The following is a 22,567-nucleotide window of genomic DNA, read 5'->3' as shown; positions in this document are numbered from 1 at the left end:
GTAATCTCTATACCCAACAAGGGGCTCGAACTCACAACCCCAAGGTCAAGAGTCGCATGCTTTTCTGACTGAACCAGCCAAGCGCCCCCCTTTCTTCCTGTTTTTTTTAAAAAGCCAATGCTAGACTTTGTTGTGTTTTATAAAATGAATTTTCTGTATCTTGGTATAAAACACATTTTTGTTTTATACTGGTTTTTACTCTGGTTTCCCCAATATTTCATTTTGAAAAATTTCAGATCTGTGGAAAAGTTGAAAGAATATTACGAACATCTTAATACCAGTTGTTGACATTTTGTCATATTTCCTTTCTCTTCACACACACAGACACACACACATACATGCCTCCCTCTTTTGTTTGGGAGAGTACACTCGTGTGCATGCCAGTAGGGAGGGATGGGTGAGGGGGGAGAGAGGGAGAGAGGGAGAAAGAGAGAGGGGGAGGGAGAGAATCTTAAGCAGGCTCCACACACAGTGCAGAGCCTGACAACAGGGCCCCATCTAATGACCCTGGGATCATGACCTAAGCCGAAATCAAGAGTCAGGTGCTTAACTGACTGAGCCACCCAGGCGCCCCCATACACACCTTTTTTAAGACATTGTGGCACTTTATACCTTAGTCTTTTAGTGCCCCCCTCCCCTAGTGGTGTTCTTGTAAGGCTGGTTAGAAGCCCACCCGAGCAGGTGCCAAGACCAAGGCTGAGTGGTCAGTCCTGTATATGTAGTGTCCACATAGCCATGTGATGTGAGGAATTGTGCCTTTTGTGCCCCTTCCCTGGCTGTCGACCTTCTGGCCCACACCTTCTCATCTTGAGGGCCTAAGTCTCTGACCTTCTTCCTTCCTCCCTGGATTCTTTGTCCCTTGGGGTTTCTCATGGCTTCCTGCATGACCCCATCCCAGCCATTGGCACATTGGGAAGAATTGGTGCCACTGCCCTCATTGCATGCTTGTGAGAGGAGGCTCAGGAGTGAGCCCCAGCCATGGCTACCTGATTCCCATTCCAGTTCTGATTCTGATTGTTTCGTCTTCAAGTATTGGTTATAGTTCTTGGGCTTTTTTGTTTGTTTTTTAAGTAATCTCTATTCCAATGTGAGGCTTGAACTCATGACCCTGAGATCAAGAGTCACATGCTCCTCCAACTGATCTAGCCGGGCGCCCCAGATTGAGTGAAATATTTTTTCATGGTATAAGTATTGGCCTCCTGTTTTCCCGAAAGTTTATACAGAACATGACCAGTGGTGGCCTAGGGCAGACATGGGCAGGCTCTCTTGCCCCTGTTTTTGCTGTTACTCAGCAGTGCTGCCCTTCTCTGCCTTTCCTGCCCTGCAGTGATATCTTCCAGGCCCAGCTGAGGTGCATCTTCCTCTGGGGAGCTTGCTCTTCTTGTCTTGCACCTTTTCCCAGCCCCTGCCTCTCAGGGCTAGCTCCTCCCTGCAGGCGGCTGCTGACCTCTTGGGGCTAAAGAGCTGGATGGCACTTTTCTTAAGAGGCGCCCCCTACAGGAAACCTCCTTTGGTATGCACTCTGTGCAGGGTTTAGGGATTGACTAAACCGTGATCTTGGGTCTTGGTTTTTTGGCTTGTGGTAAGAACTGTCCACTGTACTAATCTTTTGGCTCCTGTAACCCTCTCCTGCTTTGCCCTGTCTACTCCTGGGCTGTGTGTCAGATGGCTCAAGTGTTCTGTATTGTATGTGGCCTCTCTGGGTCATGTATCCCTCCCTGTTTTCATACTGTGAATTGTAAGACAGTCAACTTAACTCAATGTCTGTGATTTTGAAAATTTGAATAAAACTGATGATTTTCTACAAAGTGTGTATTGATAGAACTTCATACCTGAAACAGAAAGTTCTATTTTCCATGAAAGCATGAAGCCCAGACACATCCTGGGGAGTTATCCCTTTTATGAACAAACTCTAATGCCATTTAAGCTTTTTCATAGCAGATAAAGAGAAAGGAAATTTCCAAATTATTATTATTTTTTAAAATTTTTTTAACGTTTATTTATTTTTGAGAGAAAGAGAGTGTGAGCAGGGGAGGGGCAGAGAGTGAGGGAGACACAGAACCCAAAGCAGACTCTAGGTTCTGAGCTGTCGGCACAGAGCCTGACACGGGGCTCGAACTCAGAAACTGCGAGATCATGACCTGAGCCGAAGTTGGATGCTCAACCATCTGAGCCACCCAGGCGCCCCAGAAGTTTCCAAATTTTTAAAAAAGAGAGTTATATAACACAGGTATCAAAATTGGAGAGATTAGCCAACACACAAGAAAACTTCAGCTTGTTTGTGAATGACAGCATGACGTGTTCAGTGAGACCTCAGTACAGAGCTCCAGAACACCACTGTCCCTAATGTTACTTGCAAAGCAACAGACCATAGCCCAGGGAGGCTTTGTTTCCATGTCAGAATCTTTTTTATAATGCAAGTCGTCCTTAATCGCTCAAAGGGGACCTTGTCTGTAGTCCTCCACAGACATCAGCATCCATTCCCACAGCTAAAATACTTTTTGAATATGTGGGAAAAAAGTTGAAAGCACCACTTTACCCCTGCCCTTCCTTCCATATCATCTCCCCACCTCCCCCTCACCCCCCATGGTAACTATTTTCAGAAGTTCCTATTCATCTGTACACTGTTTATTTTTGCAAATACTGGTCCTGAAATTGACAAATTGTTTTGTTTTTTTGTTGTTGTACCACATTGCCAAAATGTCATAAATGTGTTCAGGGGGTCTCTTTAGAGCTATTTTTGTTAGTTGGTAGCTGTCTAGTGGTTGATTTTGTGGGGGATAGGGAAAGGTGGGTTCTCCCACATTGCCATTTTTTCTATGAGGTTTTTGTTTTTGTTTTTGTTTTTTAATTTTGGTACAAATTTACTGAACCACAAAACCTACCCTAAACTCATAGGAGGCTTATTTTATTTTATTTTATTTTATTATATGAAATTTATTGTCAAATTGGTTTCCATACAACACCCAGTGCTCATCCCAACAGGTGCTCTCCTCAATGACCATCACCCCCTTTCCCTTCCCTCCCACCCCCCATCAACCCTCAGTTTATTCTCAGTTTTTAAGAGTCTCTTATGGTTTGGCTCCCTCCCTAATTTTATTTTATTTTTATCCCACTCAGTATACTTGGAAATATTAAGGAGTTTGGATATGAGATACTGACCTAGGCCCTTCAGGGGTGTGACATCATACATGGCATGGGTGCAGTGTTTTTCCAGTTGAAGCCTTTTGAATTCTGAAACACACTTGGGCCTCTAGGGTTTGGACCAGGGATTGGGGGCCTGAACAAGCTCATGTAGGGAATGTTCCTCACTGGACATCAGAGGGAGCTTACTGGACATCTGGTTATGGTATCCTAGCAGTAGAGGCAGCCCTCATTATGATTCTGCAGTGTTCTGTGGTGGTCATGCCCTGCATTTATTTTGTTGGTCCCCTGCTGTGATTTTAAGCATATACGATAAGATTTACCATCTTAACCATTTTTTTCATGTTTATTTTTGAGAGAGAGAGAGAGTATGCACGTGTGTGTGCAAGCAGGGGAGGGGCAGAGAGAGGGAGACCGTCTGAAGCAGGTTCTGAGCTGACAGCAGAGAGCCCAACGCAGGGCTTGAACCCATGAACTGAGAGATCATGACCTGAGCTGAAGTCAGACGCTTAACCAACTGAGCCACCCAGTTTTTAAGAGTACAGCTGAATAGTGTTAAGTGTATTCACACTGTTGTGGAAGGGGTCTCTAGAACTTTATCATCTCGCAAAACTGAAATTCTGCACCCATTAAACAACAGCTTTCCATACCCTCCTCCCAGCCCTACCATTTCACTTTCTGTTTCTAGGAACTTTTTTTTTTTAACATTTATTTTGAGAGCTCATGTGTGCATGTCCATACACATGCAAGCAAGGAGAGGGGCAGAGAGCAAGGGAGAGAGAGAAACCCAAGCAGGCTCCGCACTGAGCGTGGAGCCCCATGAACCTTGAGATCATGACCTGAGCCAAAATCAAGAGTTGATGCTTAACTTACTGAACCACCCAGGCACCCCTCTAGAACTTTTTATAAGTGGAATCATATGTATTTGTCCTTTTGTGACTGGTTTCTTTCACTTAGCATAATCTCAAGTTTCATTCACGTTGTAGTATGTGTCAGAATTTCCTTCCTCTTTAAGGCTGAACAATGTCTCATTGTATGAATATACCATTTTGTTAATCCATTCATTTCTCAATGGATACTTGGGTTGTTTTGCCTCTTGGCTATTGTGAATGATGCTGTTATGAATGTGGATGTACAAATACCTTCTTAACACCTTCCTTTCAGTTCTTTTGGGTATGTACCCAAAAGTGGAATTGCTGGGTCATATGTTAATTCTATGTTTAATTTTTTGAGGAATTGCCATGCTGTTTTCCACAGCAGCTGCCATCAGTTTAACATTCCCTCCAACAATGCAGAAGGGTTCCATTTTCTCTGTATTCTCACCAACACTTGTTACTTTGTTTTTGGTTCTTTTGTTTTTGTTTTTGTTTTTGGGTTTTTTTTTTTTTTTTTTTGGTAGTGGGCCATCCTAATAGGTATGAGGTATGGACATCATTTTAAAAGTTTTTCCCCTTTTAAAGTTTTTATTTTGACATAATTTCAGTGTTACAGAAAAGGGGTAAGACTATGATAAAGAATTAAGCACCCATTTTTGGTTAAAAACAACAAAACCAGAAGGAGGTCCTGCATATTTTATTTTTCTTTTGGCCTTTTTTTCCCTCCCTAACTCTTGTTTTGAAAGATATCAATCCTATAGAAAAGCTGCAAGATCAGTGGAGTGAACACACCTGTGACCTTTGCTTAGCTTCATTGGTTAACATTTTGCATATTCACTTCAGAGTAAGTTGCAGCTATGACAGTTTTACTGGAAATACTTTATTGCACTTCTAAGAATAAGGGCCTTCTCTGGTATATCTTTAGTACCATTATAAATCTAAGAACATTTACAGTCATTCTATAATTTTATCTGATGTTCATATTTAGATTTCCCTAGTTTTCCTCAAAATGTTTTCCATCTCCTCCCACCCCTCTCCATTCAGGATCTAGTCAAGGTCCACGCAATGCTTGGATACCCCAAAGAGTGAGTCAGGGTACCACAGAGTGGGAAAGCACCCCCTGAGAGTGTATGCATGGAGTAAAATATCTAGGAATTAGACATAACGTGCGAGTGTCAGGTCTGTGAGCAGGTGACCTATAAGACCTGCAAAGAGACCCAGAGGCTGGCTTGTGAGATAGAGTCCATTGTGTCCATCACAAAGATGCTAGCTCTCTCTGTATGAGTCTGGATGTGTAATGCATTCCCTATAAAAACATCAAGAGACTTGAGGCACCTGGTGGCTCAGTTGGTTGGGCATCTGACTTCAGCTCAGGTTATGATTTCAGTTTGTGAGTTCATGCCCGGCCTCAGGTTCTCTGCTATCAGCACAGAGCCTGTTTCAGATCCCCTGTCCCTCTCTCTATCTGCCCCTCCCTCCCCCCCAAAGTAAATAAACATTAAAAATTTTTTATTTTTTATTTTTTAATGTTTATTTTTGAGAAAGAGCACGAGTAGGGGAGGGGCAGAGAGGGAGACACAGAATCTGAAGCAGGCTCCAGGCTCTGAGCTATCAGCACAGAGCCCAACGCCGGACTCCAACTCACAAACCATAAGATCTTGACCTGAGCTGAAGACAGACATTCAGCCGACTGAGCCAACCAGGCGCCCCAACATAAAATTTTTTTTTTTTAAATCAAGAGACTTTATGGGGGCGGGAATTGCACATACTGATTCTAAAGTCCAATTTTTCAAAAGCAAGCAAGGCCAGGAAATTGTTGAGAAGGTAATGAAAGGAGACTGGCCCTACCCTACGTTAGTTAATGCATGTAACAGAGCTGCAGTAATCCAGGCTCCTGGTGCCTGAAGAAATGTTGGAATGTTACTGGGAAAGATGAGAGGTTTGAACACAGACACAAGCCTACCACGAACTTTGTGTGTGGTAGAGATGGCATCCCAAGTGGGGGAAGGTGATGATGGGGTAGTCCTCTTGAAAAACATAAAGTTGGACTGTTTTTAAAATTTTTTTTATGTTTATTTATTTTTGAGAGGGAGACACAGAGTGTGAGCAGGGGAGGGGCAGAGAGAGAGGGAGACACAGAATCAGAAGCAGGCTCCAGGCTCCGAGCTGTTAGCACAGAGCCTGATGTGGGGCTCAAAGTTAGGAGCCCTAAGATCATGACCTGAGCAGAAGTTGGACGCTTAACCGATTGAGCCACCCAGGTGCCCCTGGGTTTTTTTTGTTTTTTGTTTTTAAATGTTTGTTTGTTTGTTTGTTTCAGAAAGAGAGGGAGCACAAATGGGAGAGGGGCAGTGAGGGAGACACAGAATCGGAAGCAGGCTCCAGGCTCCCAGCTGTCAGCTCAGAGCACAACGCGGGGCCCAAACCCACAAACTGAGATCATAACTTGAGCCAAAGTCAGATGTTTAACTGACTGAGCTACCCAGGTGCCCCCTGGATAAATGTTTTTGATGTTTTTCCCTCATAGGGAAGAGCTGTTTTAAGTTTGGCATAAAACTCACAGGCAAAAAAGAGAAAATGAGAAATTTGCATTCAAAACAGACAGACTTCTCCATGACAAAAGGCATCATAAAATCAAAAGATCTGAGGTAGAAGAAAAAATTTCAACTCATCCAAAAAAGGGCAGATTTTTCAAATTAACAAGACAGAGTCTAATAGAAAATGGACAAAGAATCTGGACTGTTCAGAAAGAATATAGAAATGACACTTTAAGGAGCACCTGGCTGTCTCAGTCAGAAGAGCACGTGACTCTTGATCTCGAGGTCGTGAGTTCAAGCCCTATATTGGGTGTAGAGCTTATTAAAGAAGAAGAAGAAGAAGAAGAAGAAGAAGAAGAAGAAGAAGAAGAAGAAGAAGAAGAAGAAATAATGGCACTTAAACACTTGACAAGATTATCTGTCTGGTTCATTATAAGATTTCTCCCTTAGAAGATTGTTAGTATGTAGGCGGTACTATCAAAGTATAAATATATATAAACCCTGTGTCCCAGCAATTGCTTTCATAAGAATCCTGGCAAGCACTTAAGCAAAATGTAAGACCATCCGTCTGGTGAAATAATAGGAGATTAGAAGTAACCCAGGTGTATCCCAGCAGCAGGGGGTTAAATCAACCATGATAGCCTTTACAGGAAGAGGGGCAGCCCTATGTATACCAGTAAGGAGCCATTTCCAAGATGCATTGCTAAATCAAAACGTGATGTAGAATACAAGGTGCATACATGGAGTGCCTCTGGGTATAGTGCTGCCCTGGGAAGAGGAACTGATGGCCTGGAGCAGAGGAGGAAGGGCTGCTAGAGGGAGACTTTCACCCTGTTGTATATTTTAAGTCATGTACTGCACATATAATTTACCTAGTCGAAAAATAAACAAAAGGTAAAAAATAGCTACTCTGTCCTCTGTATGTTGCTGACTGTCATATTTCAGCCCTGCTGCCTCCCCTTTCTCCCCCAACCTTCTTCCCTCTGAACAACTAATTAAGTGGCTCCCCACTGGGATGCCTCAGAGGCATCTCACTGATGGTAACTGTGCTCTCTGGCCCCATTCCTCCCAAGTCCCCATCAGCCCAGCTAACCCAGCCAAGGGCCCTGATTCCTCCAGTGCTCTCCTAGATTCGGTTCTTCAGCATATTCTCCCTGCCACTGGGCCCTCCCCAGGCCTGCAGGAACCCTCCCTCCTGCAAAGTCTACTCATACCACTCTCCTGTGTAAAGTTCCCTGACAGTGCCTGGATTTTAATCCTGGCTCAGTCTTGACCTGGGGGAAGCAGGACCTGGCCCTGTCTTACCTGTTCACTTCTTCCTTGCCCTTACCTGGCTGCCTTGTTTGCTGAACTCATCCTTGCCCCAGGACTTTGGCACCCGTCTCCTCTACCTGGAATGCTGTCTGCTGGCTGGTGAGGTGCCACCCAGCCCCATCTTGGTTCCTGAGAGCTAGCCTGTCTCTGCTTCTCATCACTCTCCACCGCTCCCCTCTCCCAGCTGGGTACTCCTAGATCAGATGCCCAGTTGTGTTTCTTCCTAGCATTTCCTCACTCAGAAATGCCTTGTTCTTTACTTGCTGTTCTCTCTAGCATCAAACTCCATGTAAGTAGGAATCTTACACTTTACTTGACTGTTACACCTTTGACTCTGATTGGTATAGTTAGGCGCTCAGTTAATATATTTTGAATGGAATGAGTTTTATTGTTTCCCATTCATCCATTCTTTCATGACATGCCCCGGGCTGCTGCTGTGATCCAGGAAGTATATCATGGATACAGCAGAAAGCAAGCTGGACATTGTCCCTGTCCCTAAGAGGCTCATTCATGACACCTTGCAGCCCATGATGGTGATTTCTAGGATGGCTGTCCAAATTTGGTCAGGAGTTTGTGGGCACCTTCTGTGGCAAGCATCAGTGCCCAGAGCACAGAGTGAGCTGATACTCTATTGCACGTCACTGCTGGGTCAGCCTGCCTCCTGTTCTGGATGCTCTCACTCTTTGCGGCCTGGGCTGGCATTCTGATTGATAATACATTGATACGACAACACTGTTTCATGTTTTTCTTTGCAGAGGGATGTTTGCTGGAGGATTGAAGGAGATGGAGCAGGAAGAGGTCCTGATCCACGGCGTGTCCTACAATGCCATGTGCCAAATCCTGCATTTCATTTATACCTCTGAGTTGGAGCTCAGCCTGAGCAATGTTCAGGAGACGCTGGTTGCTGCCTGCCAGCTGCAGGTGAGGCTGCCCTCGCTCCAGCAAGGCAGACCCAAACCCAGGGGTGTTCTGCAGGTGTCTGCAGGGCAGTGGTATGAGGAGGATCAGCAGGCGAAGATGCCAGGCAGCAAAAGAGACTACAGGTCGGGCAGAGGCTCTTGGGTGGTACATGGCTCAGCCAGTTCTGGGCACTGAAGCATAGCTGCTCCAAATGCCTCCAGGTCCAGGCTCCTTCTCTGCCTTTGCCCTCTGCTCTTCTGCTGGTTCCTTTCCTTCTACCTGGCCTCTCTGTCACTCAGAAGATCCTGCAGGTAAACACGGGGGCCAACCCTGAGGTGGGTATGTGATGTCCTTCGTGCCCCAGCGTCCGACAAAGCTGAGCTCCCATGGTTGCCCAGACCCTTTCTGCTCGTCCCCCCACTTGGCTTTGTCAGTCTGTTTGAAACCACTTTCCTTTTTGTCATTGAACTTTGAATAGTTGTTTTCCTACAGAACGCCAAAAGTTTTCTGAGGCTTTGACAGTGTGACTTACATTTTAGAAGGCTATATTAGCTCGGCAGTGTGGGTACAGTCACTCAGGGCTGGGCCTGCCTGTGCCTTTGCTCTCAGGAGCCATCATCAGATGGTTTCCTCTGGCTGGAGAGACTTCTCGCCTTACATTTGTTGAAAGTGAAAATGAAATGCTATGGTGAGTTTATTATCCTGACCTTTTCTCAGGTCAGAGCATGTTTGGGGCCATCAGAAAGAATGCAGGTCCGGAAAACCAACCTGTTTAGGGGTGTCAGGAGGCCCCACCCTGCGTGGCAGGGCCCCGGCAGTTCCCTGCACATTCACTCACACATGGGCGGGTGGGGGGCACTTGGCCCGTACTTGTTGGGTTGGTTTGACCACAGCTCTTCCTATGCCACAAGTGGGTAGAGCCAGTGCTCCTGAGCACTTTAGTGTCTCTGAGGTCATTGTGAGGGGTAGCATGGGATGGGCATCCCTGCTTCACCTTGAGCAGCCTGGCTTTTGGGGATTTGATTTTTAACATATTGGGATTCTATGCAATGTTCCTTTTTTTTTTTTTTTTTTTTAATGCTTATTTATTTTGAGAGAGAACAAGCACGTGGGAGGGGAAGAGAGAGAGGAAAGAGAATCCCAAACAGGCACTGTAAATGTGGAGCCCAATGAGGGGCTTGATCCCACAACCCTGGGATCATGACCTGAGCCGAAATCAAGAGTCAGATGCTCAACCAACTGAGCACCCCTGGTGCCCCTGCAGTTTTGTTTTTTGTTTTTTATTTGTGTGTTTTTGGGTTTTTTTGTTTTTTGTTTTGTTTTTAATTTTATTCAAATCCCAGCCAGTTAACATACAGCGTGGTAATGGTTTCAGGAGTAGAATTTAGTGATTCATCACTTACATATAACACCCAGTGCTCATCCCAACAAGTGCCTTGCAATGTGGTTTTTAAAGCAAGTTTGACTTGGCATAAGAGTTCCAAGTCCATAGGCCCACCAGGGTCCTGTTTGTTCATGTAGCCAGTGACCACATTCTCCCCTTGCTCTGTGCCTTGCACTAATTCAGGATCACACTGTTCGTGGTGTCCCCAGAGACTTGGATCTGAATCCCAGTGAGACTGTCACCACTGGGTAACCTCTAGCAATGATTCCTTTCTCCGAGCCTCTTGTGGGCTCCTGCACTGGGCAGGCCTGGGGTGATTCCTCTGTGAGCTTCCCCAGCAGAGGGTCCACTGCTGTGACCATGAGGATGGAAAGGAGACAATGACATGGCCCCTGGATTCTTCAGGAGCTGCTTCTCTGACCCACTGAGAGCTGTTTGCTCTCACTTTCTATCCAGAAACTGGTCCTCAGTGTCCTGGCCCGTGACAGATCAGAAGTAGTATTTTAGGAAGACAAGGCAAAGCAGAAGTGCCTGCCAAGGGAGAAAACAGGTGGTCAAGTGAACTTTTAGGGCTTAACAAAACACAGTGGGAATGGTCCATGTGGGGCAGACGCATTCCTGGCACTTGGCAGGTTTTCCTTCAGCTCTCATCTTGTGACCTGGCAAGCACTGAGTATCTTGTGAATGTGAAAAAAATAAAGGTAAAAAGATTTTAAACGTTTATTAATAAGCTTCACATACCAGCAGAATTATTGTATGTGCAATGGTTAATTTGTTGATGATAAGTGAGAGATTCACATTAAAATTTTTTTTAATGTTTATTTTTGGAAGAGAGAAAGAGAGAGAAACAGTGTGAGTGGGGGTGGGGGAGGGGCAGAGAGAGAGGGAGACACAAAACTCAAAGCGGGCTCTAGGCTCCACACTGTCAGCACAGAGCCCCATGTGGGGCTCGTACTCAGGAACTGTGAGATCATGACCTGAGCCAAAGTCGGATGCTTACCGACTAAGCAACCCAGCACCTCAAGGCATTTCCGCTTTTAGGGCTATTCTAAAATCCTGTTTTCCTAAAGAACATAGCAATGCTTGGGCAGCTTTCCCCAGAGCCCTCCGCTCTGTTTCCGCCCTGCCGTGCTCTGGTTGTTTAATCACCAGGTGGCCTCTAAGCCTGTGGCTCACTTCTCAGCTCCCACCTCAGCAGTGTTGTCTCTCGCTTTCCTTCCATCTCATTCGTTCTTCTGCATGATTGGACACGGGCAAGTGCCAGCCACCTGTGACCCCTGTGCTAGCTGGAGTCATGCGGGCCTCTGCCCAAGCAGGGTGGCTCCCAGCCTTTTAAGAACCTAGTGGGATTCCCAGGATGGGTGCTAGGCAAGCGTCTGGAACGCTCTGCTGGCAGTTCTTAGCGCGTGGGTGCTTCAGGGCCATCTCCTGGGGAAGGGGGTGGGTTCCCTGGGCCTGCATCTTTGGCTGAGCCTGCAGTTGTGGGGGTTGTGGCAGGACAAGAGAGCTGGATGTTTCTAGAGAGCCTGGGTGGGGGGGGCATGAGTCCTAGGTACCTTCCAAACCAGGGGTAATTGATACAGTGGCCACTGTGCTGCTTCCTGATTCTCTGGAGATTCAATACTTCTGATCTGAAAGGTTTTACTCTGTGCCAGGTAGTTCCTGGGTACCATCTCATCTTCAACTTACTGCTCTCCACTTTATTTTATTTTTTTTTCATTTTTATTTTTTTTGAGTTAATTATTTTTTTTGGTTTTCTTATTTTTTTAATATAATTTATTGTCAAATTGGTGTTAAATACAACACCCAGTGCTGATCCCAGCAAGTGCCCTCCTCAATGCCCATCACCCATTTTCCCCTCTCCCCCACCCCCCCATCCACCCTCAGTTTGTTCTCAGTATTTAAGAGTCTTTTGCAGTTTGCCTCCCTCCCTCTTTGTTTGTAACTATTTTTTTCCCCTTCCCTTCCCCCATGGTCTTCTGTTAAGTTTCTTAAGATCCACATATGAGTGAAAACATATGATATCTGTCCTTTTCTGACTGACTTTTTCACTCAGCATAATACCTTCCTGTTCCATCCATGTTGCTGCAAATGACATGATTTCATTCTTTCTCATTGCCAAGTAGTATTCCATTATATATATAAACCACATCTTTATCCATTCATCAGTTCATGAACATTTAGGCTCTTTCCATAATTTGGCCAATGTTGAAAGCACTGCTATAAACATTGGGGTACATGTGCCCCTATAAATCAGCACCCCTGTATCCCTTGGGTAAATTCCTAGTAGTGCCATTTCTGGGTCATAGGGTAGTTCTATTTTTAATTTTTTCAGGAACCTCCACACTTTCCAGAGCAGCTGCACCAGTTTGCATTCCCACCAACAGTGCAAGAGGGTTCCTGTTTCTCCATTTCCTTGCTAGCATCTATTGTTTCCTGAGTTGTTAATTTTAGCCACTCTGGTGTGAGGTGGTATCTCAGTGTGGCTTTGATTTGTGTTTCCCTGATGATGAGTGACATTGAGCATCTTTTCATGTGTCTGTTGGCCATCTGGATGTCTTCTTTGGAAAAGTGTCTATTCATGTCTTCTGCTCATTTCTTTACTGGATTATTTGTTTTTTGGGTGTTGAGGTTGGTAAGTTCTTTATAGATTTTGGATACTAGTCCTTTATCCGATATGTTATTTGCAAAATATCTTTTCCCATTCCGTTGGTTGCCTTTTAGTTTTGTTGATTGTTTCCTTTGCAGTGCAGAAGCTTTTTATCTTGATGAGGTCCCAGTGGTTCATTTTTGGTTTTAATTCTCTTGCCTTTGGAGATGTGTCAAGTAAGAAATTGCTGCAGCTGAGGTCAAAGAGGTTGTTGCCTGCTTTCTCCTCTAGGGTTTTGAAGGTTTCCTGTCTCACATTGAGGTCTTTCATCCATTTTGAGTTTATTTTTGTATATGGTGTAAGAAAGTGATCTAGTTTCATTCTTCTACATGTCCAGTTCTCCCAGCACCATTTGCTAAAGAGACTTTTTTCCATTGGATGCTATTTCCTGCTTTGTCAAAGATTAGTTGGCCATACATTTGTGAGTCTAATTCTGGGTTCTCTATTCTATTCCATTGGTGTATGTGTCTGTTTTTGTACCAATACCATACTGTCTTGATGTTTACAGCTTTGTAGTAGAGGGTAAAGTCTGGGCTTGTGATGCCTCCTGCTTTGGTTTTCTTTTTCAGTATCACTTTGGCTATTCGGGATCTTCTTGTGGTTCCATACAAACTTTAGGATTGTTCTAGCTTTGAGAAGAATGCCAGCGCGTTTTGATTGGGATCGATTGAATGTGTAGATTGCTTTGGGTAGTATTGATGTTTTAACAATATTTATTCTTCTAATCCAGGACTGCTCTCTACTTTAATCGCTCCTCTTATAAATGAGGAAACTGAGGCTCAGAGAGGTTAAGAATGTGCTACAGATCTCTTTGAAGCCCAGGTTTAAACCAAGTCAGTCTGCAGTGAGCCCCAATCATCTCTACTATTGGGGGAGAGCAGCTGCGCCAGGCCTCCACTTCAGGAAAGGTCAGGGGCGGTGGAAGGGGGCCAGCTGTAAACAATAGCTTCGCGTCCCCTGTTATCCTCTGTCTCCCTCACTCAGACACTGTTCCCAGCCCAGGCTTGAATGGGGCTTGTTCTTTTCACAGATCCCAGAAATCATCCATTTCTGCTGTGATTTCCTCATGTCCTGGGTGGATGAAGAGAACATCCTTGATGTCTACCGGCTGGCGGAGCTGTTTGACTTGAGCCGTCTGACTGAGCAGCTGGACACCTACATCCTCAAAAACTTTGTGGCCTTCTCTCGGACTGACAAGTACCGCCAGCTTCCCCTGGAGAAGGTCTACTCCCTCCTTAGCAGCAACCGCCTGGAGGTCTCCTGTGAGACCGAAGTGTATGAGGGTGCCCTGCTCTACCATTACACCCTGGAGCAGGTGCAGGCCGACCAGATCTCACTGCACGAGCCCCCCAAGCTCCTTGAGACCGTGCGTTTCCCCCTGATGGAAGCTGAGGTCCTCCAGCGGCTGCACGATAAGCTGGACCCCAGCCCACTGAGGGACACGGTGGCCAATGCCCTCATGTACCACCGCAATGAGAGCCTGCAGCCCAGCTTGCAGGGCCCTCAGACAGAGCTGCGGTCGGACTTCCAGTGTGTTGTGGGCTTTGGGGGCATTCATTCCACGCCATCCACTGTCCTGAGTGACCAGGCCAAGTACCTGAACCCCCTGCTGGGAGAGTGGAAGCACTTTACCGCCTCCCTGGCTCCCCGCATGTCCAACCAGGGCATTGCGGTGCTCAACAACTTTGTGTACCTGATCGGAGGGGACAACAATGTCCAGGGCTTTCGTGCCGAGTCCCGGTGCTGGAGGTAGGCATGGGTGCTTGGCTGAGACTTGGTCTGTGGGTGACGCTGTGGTGCAGGAGTTGTGGGCCTAGGAGGCTGCTTATGGAGTGGGGTCTGCGAGGGCCGAGGCTGTAGCCTTTTAAATTAATCTTGTGGCTCATCGGGTAGGTCTGTTTTGTGGAGTAAAGTCCAGGTTAATTTGAAGAGTGAGGGCTGTGGTGAGGCAAGGAAGAGGGGACCCAGCATGCTTCCTTTCGCTGTTCTTTTCCTCTCAAACCCACTCACCATGGGTCATACCCACTGTCTTGTTGGTGAGGGTCTAGGTTGTGATTGTGCACTTGGACTGGCCAAACACAGGGAGGGGACCTAGTTGCCAGGAACACTGGGCAGGGCAGCTTCTCCTTCCATCTCACCCTCTCCGGCTTTGACATGTATCGTCCAGGGCTCCCTCTGCTAGGCAGCTCTGCCCTCTGAAGCACAGGCGTTGGTGGAGGATGGCTTCCCGTCCTCCCTCCCTCTTCTGCAGTGTACAGTTCTCAGCCTACGGGACCCAAAAGACAGGCATCGCGGAACCTCGTGCCAGGTTTCACCACCCTTGCCTGCCCTGTCGTCAGTGGTGTTGCTGGACATGGGGTCTCCCGAGGTCCTCTGAGGAGGCAGTTTTTCAAGAAGGAGTGGGATATTGTGATGTACTATATATGTTTTTGCTATATGTTAGGTCTATATCCACAGTTTCTGGTTCACAGCTCCCAGAACTCAGAATTTCCCAAGGGAGGAGAGTGCTAATTTTGTCTTGTGTTATGTTAATGAGGTGACTTTGGAAGACCCCAAGTGTAAGGCGGTGCTGGTTACTGGGAGAACCAGCCCTGTGGTTAGAGGGTTGGAATTTCAGGCCTACCCGCTGACCTTGGGGAGGGCAGAAGGGCTGGTGGCTGAGTCAGTCGCCAGTGGCCAGTGATTTAATCAATCATGCCTATATTGTGAAGCCTCCATCAAATCCCAAAAGAGGGGGTTGGGAGAGCTTCGGGATTGGTGAACACCGAGTTGGACGTGCTGGGAGATTGGCACACCTGGAGGGGGCAAGGAAGCTCCCTACTCTTTCCCCAGACCTTGCTCTATCTATCTCTTCCTGTCTGGCTATGGCTGTTCCTGATTTATATCCTTTTATAACAAACAGGTAATCTAGTAAATATGTTTTTCTGAGTTCTGTGAGCCGCTCTAGAAGGTTAATTGAAACCCAAGTAGGGGTTCATGGGAACCTCTGATTTATAGCCAGTTGGTCACAGGCACAACCTGGTGCTTCAGAGTGATATTCTGAGCCAGAGAGGGTTATTGGAACCTCCAGTTGGTAGCTGGTAGGTCAAAAGCATAGTAAACAGCCTGAGCTTGTGAGTAGTGTCTGAAATGGGGACAGGTGGGGTGGGGAGGCATCTTATAGACTGAGCCCTTAACTTGTGGGATCTGATGCTTTCTCCAGATAGACAGTGTTAGAATTGAGTTGAATTGTAGGACTCAGTTGGTGTTCCAAGAATTGCTTATTAATATGCAGAAAGTGTTGTGGTCCCCCCACCCCACCCCCCGCCACTGCCCTGCCCCAACACACATTGGAACTGAGTACAGAAACCCAAAAGAGGGGGTTTTGTGGACTGTCATGGTCTGTAGGATGCTTCCAGCTCTGTCAGTCTATGGAGCTATGATCTCACAAATCCATTTTTGAGGGCAGAACAAAGAAACCAACGCAGATCCCCATAGCCTCAGCTACCGTTAGGTGTCTAGGGCCCCTCCACTGTGCTTTGGCTTGATATCGTGGGATTTGGTGCATGTGGGAAGTCTCCATCTTCTGTAGGCTGAAGGAAAGCTGGCATTGCAGAGAGAGAGATTGCCAGCTGCTTCCATGGCTGTGAGGTACTGACCAAGTTCATGTTCATGTTTCCATCTTTGGGGGGTGGAGGTGGGATCTGGCCTGGCCATGCCTCATGAGGGCCCCAGCACTTCTGGGAAGAAATCACCTTTGTTAAACTGATGAGATGCAAAGCTTGGCAGCTCAGTTGAGGTTAAACCGGAGGACATGCTGAGTACAGAAAGGAGGAAACAATACTTTGATTTTCTCTCTAACAGAATACCCTCCAGAGTGGGTGTGGCAGCACCAGGTTCAGCCTTCCCTTGAAAAGCCTCAAAGCTTCCTTTTTAGGGGCCTGTTACTTTCACAGTGGGAGGGCCAAAGCCACATCTCCCTGCTGAGGCAACCCACAGACCTGCAAAACAGACCTCTCCAGGGTGTTACGGTCACCAGCCATTAGCATACAACGGGGAGGTTGTGTGCCCACTGGGAGGCCAGCCCTGGGGCTTTCCCAGAGGGCCATGCCCCAGGGCAACAGTTGGGTCCACTGCCTGCCCTTAGTCTGCCCTTTTACTGCTTTGATGTCCGTTGCACTCAAGACTAGTCTAAATTTCCCATTGGTGAACATGTGCTCTGAGTCCCAAGCCAAACTCTGGAAAATGCTAGTATCAGCACCAGTGTTTGATAACCATGGCCTCAAACTCCAGTGAGAAGGTTAGGTCACTGTGGCAGGTAGGGTTGGTGAGGCCTACCTGGCAAGGGGAGGTACCTCAGAGGGTTGGGGTGCGGTATCTGCCTGGGGTGATGGGGTGGTGGTGAGGGCCCTGGTGTCTGTTCTCTCTATAGGGTGAGAGTTCCTTTAATCTCTTCATAGACTTTTAAAACTGCCAGATGGGTCTTAATTTGAATGGTCTAAGAGTTAGGTTCTCTTCCCTCTCCCCTTCCTTAATTTACCAGTCTTAGGGTCTATAGACTCTCAGAATATGAAAAGACAAAATTTGCAGTTAGTTAGAGTTTGCATTTTGAGGCTTGAGGACTTAACAGATTATATCAGAACACTGGTATAGGAGCTTCATATAGGAAGTTAACTCTCTTGGAGCAAATTTTATTTGTACTCCTCCCCCACCCCGCTTTCAAAAGTCCACATTATTCCACTTTGCTTTCATGAAAGACCTACGTTAGTGCCTATTTTCACTAACCAGTAGAATTCCAAAGAGGATTTTCACTTTTACAAAAACAAGACGAAAAGAGAAGATCATGTTCAGCATTGGTTTAGCAGTGAGCCTTTGTAGAGGAGCTTGCACCCTTAGCGAGATGGCCCTTCCAAGTGCCTTCCCCAGGAATGACACCCAGCATCTCAGCATCAAGTGACCATAGCTTTGAACTCTATTTGTAAGCATCTGTGCTTTATCTCCATTTATTTTGTGCATTCATTAGCAAGGTGTGACTTCAGGTATCAGAAAAGCCCTGAGAACGGTTATTTTTTGGGCCTGGGAATGCTCAAATTTTTTTCCATGTAAACTAATTGCAATTACTCTGTTTTATGCCATTTCAACTTCTGAAAGGTTTCCAAGAACACCCTACTTTCGGATGGGAGAGGGCAGAGCCTGTACTGATATGCCTTACCTGGGAGTGGCCTTTTGCCCTCTGACCTTACTTAGAATAGCCACTTGTTTTTAACGTGGGGCATTCCCATGTCTGTTTGGAATTTAAAATGTATTTTAAACATTTCTTTGATTGTAATGGACTTCATTAATAGTCATAGGAGTGTTGGAGCGCCTGGGTGGCTCAGTTGGTTAAGCATCTGACTTCGGCTCAGGTCATGATCTCACGGTTTGTGAGTTTGAGCCCCGCATCAGTCTCTGTGCTGACAGCTCAGAGCCTGGAGCAGCTTCAGATTCTGTGTCTCCCTCTCTCTGCCCCTCCCCTGCTCATGCTCATGCTCTCTCTCTCTCTCTCTCTCTCTCTCTCTCTCAAAGAATAAATAAACATTAAAAAAAAAAGTCATGGGAATGTTGGGGCACCTGGGTGGGTCAGTCGATTGAGTGTCCGACTTCAGCTCAGGTCATGATCTCACAGTTTGTAAGTTTTGAGCCCTTCATTGGGCCCACTGCTGTCAACATAGAGCCCACTTCGGATCCTCTGTTCCCCTTTCTCTCTGCCCCTCCCTGCTCTTGCACATGCTTTCTCTCAGAAGTAAATAAACATTAACAAAAAAAAAAAAGCCATGGGAATGCTTAAGTTGTGGAAATACAGAAGAAAAACGGTCTGCTCAATTTAACAAGGACTCCAGAGCGTTTTGTATCCACTATAGCTTGAGCTTCCGAGTTTGCAGTAGGGTGATCTAAATTCTGCCTTAAAGTGACTAGAACTGTTTATATCCTTCTGTAGCTAGTTTTTATTAGAAAAAATATTACTTGAGAACTTATTCTGACAAAGTAGAAAATCAAGAAAGAAATGTGGAATACAGGACACAGTCGGGAGATAAGAAACGAGTGCAACTGTGATTGTGTCTAAATTACTGATGTATGGTGTGTGTATGTATTGCGTGTGTGTGTGTGCGCACGCACACGCACGCACGCACACGTGCGTGTGTTAAATCTGAAACTGCAAATCCAAATGAGTGCATCTGAGGAAGCTGTGAGGGCCGGAAGGAAGCAAGTGGAAGCATCGGGTGGGTCTTGCTTGTCTCACTCTGGTGGATGATGCCGACTTGCACTTAACTAGACACGGGGTTGGGGGAACATGTACATGAATGAGTGTTGTACACAGGAAAGGCAGTGGGAAGCGCCACCCCAGTCAGTTGGCAGGGCCTCACGAGTGCCGAGCCCTGGACTGGCTTGGGCTCCGGTCCCCAGCTGGACCTTCAACTGGCTGGGCCTCTTGTCATTGAGTTCTTAACCGCCACCTCCTTGGGAGGCCCTTCCTGGTCCCCGTGAGAGAGCTCTGACCTCCCGGCCCCCTCTGCCCAATAGATTATGATCTCTGAGTAGATCACCCTCTCTCTACCTCTGTTCTTGTTCTTTGTGGCGTTTGTCATTATATGGAGTGCTTGCTTACGTGTTCTCTTTAGCCTGCTTCCCATCTACAATGGAAAGAAGGGTCCTGGTCTGGAGTTTGCCTCTGGATTCGCAGCACTGAGCACCATGCCTGATCCATGTTGGGTCGCCGGTGAATATTTGCAGAGTGACTGAATGATTTCACCTATGGTAATCTTTGTTCAATTCACTGAGCCCTGAGTTACAGCGAAGTCTAGGAATACAGACTTGAGTCAGTCTTAACGAAGTCCCTTTCTGAGCCCTCACGATAGCTTTTGGAGGCAGGTGGCATCCCCCTGTTGGCCAGGTGCGGAAACTGAGTGAATGTCAAGGGAGGGAAATCAATGCCTAGACACACCCAGCTGGATGGGGCAGACCAGCTGTCCATCCTGGGTCTGTGTGACCCACATGCGTGTTCTTTCTCTCCTGTTGGCCCCAACCCCTGAGCACCTTGTTTCCTGTCATTCCTGTCTGGCAGGGAAGAGCTGGCCAAAAGGTGCAGGCAGGAAGAAGCAGCTGCCTAGCGCATCTGGATGAAACTTGTCTCTTCACCAACCAGTGTGGGGCACAGACCCAGACCAAAGCAAACTTTGCTCACTCTCTAATGAGCCAGTTGAAGTTCAGCTTGTCTTCTTGGGGTTGGTCTTTCTATGGAGAAATAACCACTTACCTGAAAGCGGCTGTAATTATGCATGAGCTATTGAGCAAGGAGGCTTCAGAAGCAGGCACTCAAGATGCTGGTGCCTGAGTGGATGTCCAAGGCAAGGGGCCAGATGCAGGTCAGGGGAAGAGTGGGCTTGGCCCTTGGGCTCTCAGGGTCCTGGTCCCTCAAGGTTCTGTAATTGTCTGTATTGACCCAAGTAGCATACTCGCCTGTGTGCCCCACGGAGTGCCAGGCCTGGGGCATGGAGTGCAGCAGGGCTGAGTGCTGGCAAGGTTGGTGTGGACTGGGCTGTAAGGGCCTCCTCAGCTGCTAGGCTAGTGAGGATTTTGGTGTGAGTGGGGGCTTTGCTGCTGAGGGTAGGATCGGTGGGCAGAGGGAGCATGGGGTTCCGTTCAGGACCGGTGAGCAGCCAGCTGGAGATGGTTAGGAGGCCTTTGCAGTGTGGGTCTGACATGCAGGAGGAGGAAGTGAGGGGTGATAGCTTGTCTCCTGGGGTGATTGAGATCCTGTGGGTTGGGCATGTGAGGCCCCTCAAAGGCAAATGAGGGGCAGCATGACCTCAGGGGGGCTATGGGAGGGGGGCAGCCACACAAAGCAGCTCAGAATGAAGTTGCTTGGGGATACGACTTTTTAAAAAAATGTTTATTTTTGAGAGAGAGAGTGGGGGATGGGCAGAGAGGGGTACAGAGGATCCAAAGCAGGCTCTGCGGTGACAGCAGAGAGCCCAGTGCGGAGCTTGATCTCCATGATTTGAGCTGAAGTCAGACACTTAACCGACTGAGCCATCCAGGCACCCCTCTCCATCAGCCTTTTAAAAAATCATATCCCCGGGGTGCCTGCGTGGCTTAGTTGGTTAAGCATCAGACTTGGCCCAGGTCATGATCTCGCGGTTTATGAGTCCCACGTTGGACTCTGCACTGACGGTGTGGAGCCTGCTTGAGATTCCCCCGCCCAATCTCACTCTCTCTCTCTCTCCCTCTCTACTCCTCCCCCATTTGTGCTTTCTCTTGCTCTCTCATGATAAATAAACCTTTTTAAAAAAGGTTGATGGAGAAAGAAGGAGATGTGGGAGATGGCTCTCATTCCACCAGCTGGCAACAGGACAGCTTAGGAGAGGTACCTGAAGTGATGGAGGTGTGGTCTGTGACAGGATGCTGGCAGACGACTCTGGAGGGAGTGTTGGCATTGGCCATAGGCCGGGAGGCTGTTGTGCCTGTCCAGGGATGGGCATTCTTCAATGGGGATGGGACTGTGGGGACCATGGATCTGGATAGGTGAGATGGGGCAGCCTGGGGTGGACAGATAGGTGGGCTAGAAACCCCCCATGAGGTCACCCCTAGAATATGATGGCATCATGGGCAGAAACCCGAGTTCCTGGTCATGCTTTCCAGGCTCCATGCTGGGGACATATCCGTGTTCAGGCATGTAGCAGCCTGCTGGTGTGGCTGTGGGTAGGCCTGTGCTGGTGTGAGGGTACAGTGGTGCTGGGGTACAGTGATGGAGCAGGAGGTGTGGGCCTGCTGGGCAGGCTTTCTGGCCTATCAATGATGCACTGCCTTCATGTTCCCTCAAAAGGTATGACCCAAGGCACAACCGCTGGTTCCAGATCCAGTCCCTGCAGCAGGAACACGCCGACCTGTGTGTGTGTGTTGTGGGCAGGTACATCTATGCGGTGGCGGGTCGCGACTACCATAACGATCTGAATGCTGTGGAACGTTATGATCCCACCACCAACTCCTGGGCTTACGTGGCTCCGCTCAAGAGGGAGGTAAGGAAGCCCCTCCAAGTGGGGCCTTCTCCTGTCTGCTTTCCTTAGACGGTGTGCAGAGTGAATGTGTGGCCAGGCCAGGGAACTAGGCCCAGTGGGTACCTCCAAAGACTCTGCACTGTGATTGGACGGGGGACCCCTGAGGTTCAGCCACCCCCTGGGGAGATCCTCCCGAAGCACGCATCAGACTCCATTCCCCAGAATTTCACCCCTATCTCGCCCATCAAGGGTCTCGCCACCTTGTCCCAGGAAGCTGCCTTAACCCTGCAGTTCAAATGCAGACAGAAGCCTTCCCCTTGTCTGTCCTTCAGGACAGTGGAGCTGAGCTGGGTGGGACGTGTCCAAAAATGTTAAACAGAAGGGACACTACCATAGAGGAGGTCTCAGGAGCCTCAGACTTACACAGGCTTCCTGGAGGGTGGGGCCTTTGAAAAGCCAGAAAACCAGTTTAGAAGTCGTATTTCATATTTATTCATTTGTTTTTTAAAATCATGTGCATCCTGCATAGTACTTTGGATCTGATTTGAAGATGTTTAAAATATGGTCATTGTGCAAAGGTGGTGCTTTAGGGATGTGCCTGTCTTATTTTATGGACTTGGGATATTAGGACCCTGGCTGTAAAACCAGGCACAAGATCCTAGGGCAAGGAAGAGGCCTCAGTGATCCAGGTCCCATGTTTTGGGTCCTACCTCAGAGCAGGGTAGGCACCCTTGCCGTATTGGCATTAT

At 47.4% G+C, this 22,567-nt stretch overlaps 1 protein-coding gene across 2 annotated transcripts in view; it reads left to right on the top strand.

Moving 5' to 3' along the window:
• The window catches only part of KLHL22 (kelch like family member 22), a 41,511-nt gene that overhangs the window by 7,545 nt on the left and 11,399 nt on the right, over positions 1-22,567 (top strand). For both annotated transcript variants that reach the window (XM_025933406.2, XM_086682291.1), the window contains exons 3-5: positions 8,626-8,791; positions 13,835-14,553; positions 21,647-21,839. In XM_025933406.2, coding sequence (XP_025789191.1) covers positions 8,626-8,791; positions 13,835-14,553; positions 21,647-21,839 — 1,078 coding nt within the window. The remainder of the gene's footprint in view (positions 1-8,625; positions 8,792-13,834; positions 14,554-21,646; positions 21,840-22,567) is intronic.

This window comes from Puma concolor, chromosome D3, assembly GCF_028749965.1.
Source record: "Puma concolor isolate L17-30 chromosome D3, mPumCon1.1.hap2, whole genome shotgun sequence".
NCBI classification, from domain to species: Eukaryota; Metazoa; Chordata; class Mammalia; order Carnivora; family Felidae; genus Puma; species Puma concolor.
This window is presented reverse-complemented; position numbering and strand designations above follow the sequence as displayed.